Source organism: Cupressus sempervirens, chromosome 11 (assembly GCF_028749045.1).
Source record: "Cupressus sempervirens isolate cs-2001-9-10 chromosome 11, ASM2874904v1, whole genome shotgun sequence".
NCBI lineage: Eukaryota > Viridiplantae > Streptophyta > Pinopsida > Cupressales > Cupressaceae > Cupressus > Cupressus sempervirens.
This window is the reverse complement of record NC_143128.1, coordinates 284,552,909-284,555,410: the sequence shown is the minus strand read 5'-3', so window position 1 is coordinate 284,555,410 and position 2,502 is coordinate 284,552,909. Positions and strand designations below refer to the sequence as shown.

At 35.9% G+C, this 2,502-nt stretch overlaps 1 protein-coding gene across 1 annotated transcript; it reads left to right on the top strand.

Moving 5' to 3' along the window:
* The first annotated feature begins 663 nt into the window (after positions 1 to 663).
* Positions 664 to 2,269, top strand: LOC149529218 (uncharacterized). Its single transcript, XM_089809567.1, has 4 exons — positions 664 to 905; positions 1,009 to 1,085; positions 1,184 to 1,277; positions 1,661 to 2,269. The coding sequence occupies exons 1-4, from the start codon at positions 819 to 821 to the stop codon at positions 2,126 to 2,128; spliced, it is 726 nt and encodes a 241-aa protein (XP_089665693.1). The 5' UTR covers positions 664 to 818; the 3' UTR covers positions 2,129 to 2,269.
* The last annotated feature ends 233 nt before the right edge of the window (positions 2,270 to 2,502 follow it).

Below are 2,502 nucleotides of genomic sequence, written 5' to 3'. Positions count from 1 at the left end.
GATAAATAATTAACGAGAAAGATTTACAATTTTCTGACCAAACTGACAACTTTTTCGGCCAACTCACAACTTTCCCGACCAACTGACAACTTTTCCATCAAAAATTCAATTTGCCAGAACAAAGTTCCCACAAATAGACTATCGACTAAATAAATATTTGATCATTTGGAACAAAAGTTCCCTATTTTATATTTACTTTATTCCACTTTCACTCTATTTGATATTGTATCTCTTGCACTTCTCATTTGAACTGGCTTATAATCCCTCTTTATTAAAAAACTATTGACCATTTTAAATGACATAATTTATTTCATTACCTTCTTCCACTTTTTCTCCATTTAATATATTTTTTTTATAATATTAATATAATTTTATATTCACTTTTCTTCTATTTATTATTTTCATTAATATTAATATAACTTTTCCTCATATTTATCTTATTCCAATTTCCCTCTTCTTCTTTTTTATGTTGCATCTCTTGCACTTTTTATTTTTATTCTAGCGTCATGAGAGCCCCAACCTCACCTTATTTCATTACCTCCTCCTACGTGTTCTCTATTTAATTATTTTTCTTCTTATAATATTAATATAATTTAATATCCACTTTTACTCTATTTGATTGTCTTTTCGTTAATATTAGTATAAAATTTACATTTATTGCATTCCTCTTATAAATTTCAAATTATAGAAGACTGAGCAGCCAATCCAATGTCATGCAATGCCCATCCTTGTCATGCAAGGCCCATTTGTCTTGGCTTTCCTGAGCTTAAGAAGAGGTGAGAGAAGAGAAGCGAAGTGAGGCATTGTTGCTGCCGAAGATGAACAAGCAGCCTGATCATAACTATCTCGGAGATATGATGAACACCTTTCCAAGCGCCCCTGTCACAACTGAGCTCATTCAGAAGGTAAACTCACTTTTCCCTTCCTTCATCAATACAATGCATGCATGCAATCCATTCATATCGTTTCTGTAAATTTGCATTTCTGAATTTTTTCCGGGTGTTTCAGATGTTGGAAGAGAACAGAAAGCTGATACTAGCAATTTTGGACAATCAGAGCCTCGACAAGCTACAAGAAATCGCCACGTATGCCCTTTTTCGACATTCTTTTAGTTATTGTCCATACGGGTTTGCTTCTTTTTGTGCCCTTTTTTGGTGGGAATTCATAGAAATGTGTGATGCAGGTACCAAGCAAGATTGCAGAACAATCTCATGTATTTGGCAGCCATTGCAGATGCCCAGTCTGCTCAGACTCTACCAGTTTCTTCAAATCTTAGGGTACTTTTATTCATGATTTTATTCCCCTGCTTGAAACACTAATATTTTGTTCATAATTTTATTCCCCTGCTTGAGTAATCTCATGTATTTGGCATGCTGGAAAAACTAATATATAGCGGCAATATATTAGGCATTGATGTTCTCAGGAATATGTTTGAATGCCCGCCAAAGTATCAAGAAATGCCCATTTTCTAGTTCATAGCTTAGGGTTTCAGGGGTTTTCAAGTAATTTTTTTTTCGACTTCGGAAAACATTACATGTCATGTACAATTGAGGGTTGCGGGCGGATTTAGCTAGATTTCGGCATTGAATTCTCATGTTTTTCATAGACAATTTCGAATTGAATGGTCTCTATTTGGGATTGGTTGTTTTGGGTGTTTCAGGGGAGAAGAAATCCAACGCTGCAACCTAGCCAATTACAGAATCATCTCCAGCAACAACAGATGGCAAATCATTTGCAGCAACAACAGAATCATCTGCAGCGACAACAAATAGCAAATCGTTTGCAACAACAACAACAGCAGCAGAATCATCAGATGCTAAATCAATCTATTTTAGGAAAGGACAGCACACTTTCTTCAATGCTGCCAATGCATGGTGTTACTCGAAACCAGCAGCAGCAATATTTCTTTCACGCTTCTCCTCCTCCTCTGTTTGATCCGAATTCCCAGTTAGAGATGGCTATGCCCAGTATGAACTCTTCAGGAAGCTTCCAGGACCTCTCCAATTGCTTCACAAGCAACCTCACTGGTCTGGATCAGGTCATGTCTGATCATGGTGATCCAAATTCATCAAGAGGAGGAGGTCAAGATTCCGATACATACCTCACTCTTCCTGAAGACGGAAATTGATTGTTGTACTTCTTGAATGCCCTTAAAACACAAATCTCCTGGTCTCATTGATCAGCGATAATTGAAATGAACATGAATTTATATTTGTATGAACATGAATAATAGAAAGAAACAGGCAGATTTGGCCAATTTGTATTTGAATTTAGGTCTGTGGGCTCAAAGAGTGTTTTAGTAGATCAGGATTTGTGGGGAATGTGATCTATATTTTTCAGGATGCATCATGAATTCAGGCAAATGTGCCCAAATTTTGGTTTCTTAAATTGAATTCAGTTTTCTTTGCTGAGCTGAGGTAATGACTTATAAGTAGTTTTGGGATTCGAAAGCTACAGTATTAATATATTTTCAGACTACTTTTTCGACAAGTTTAGACAAGT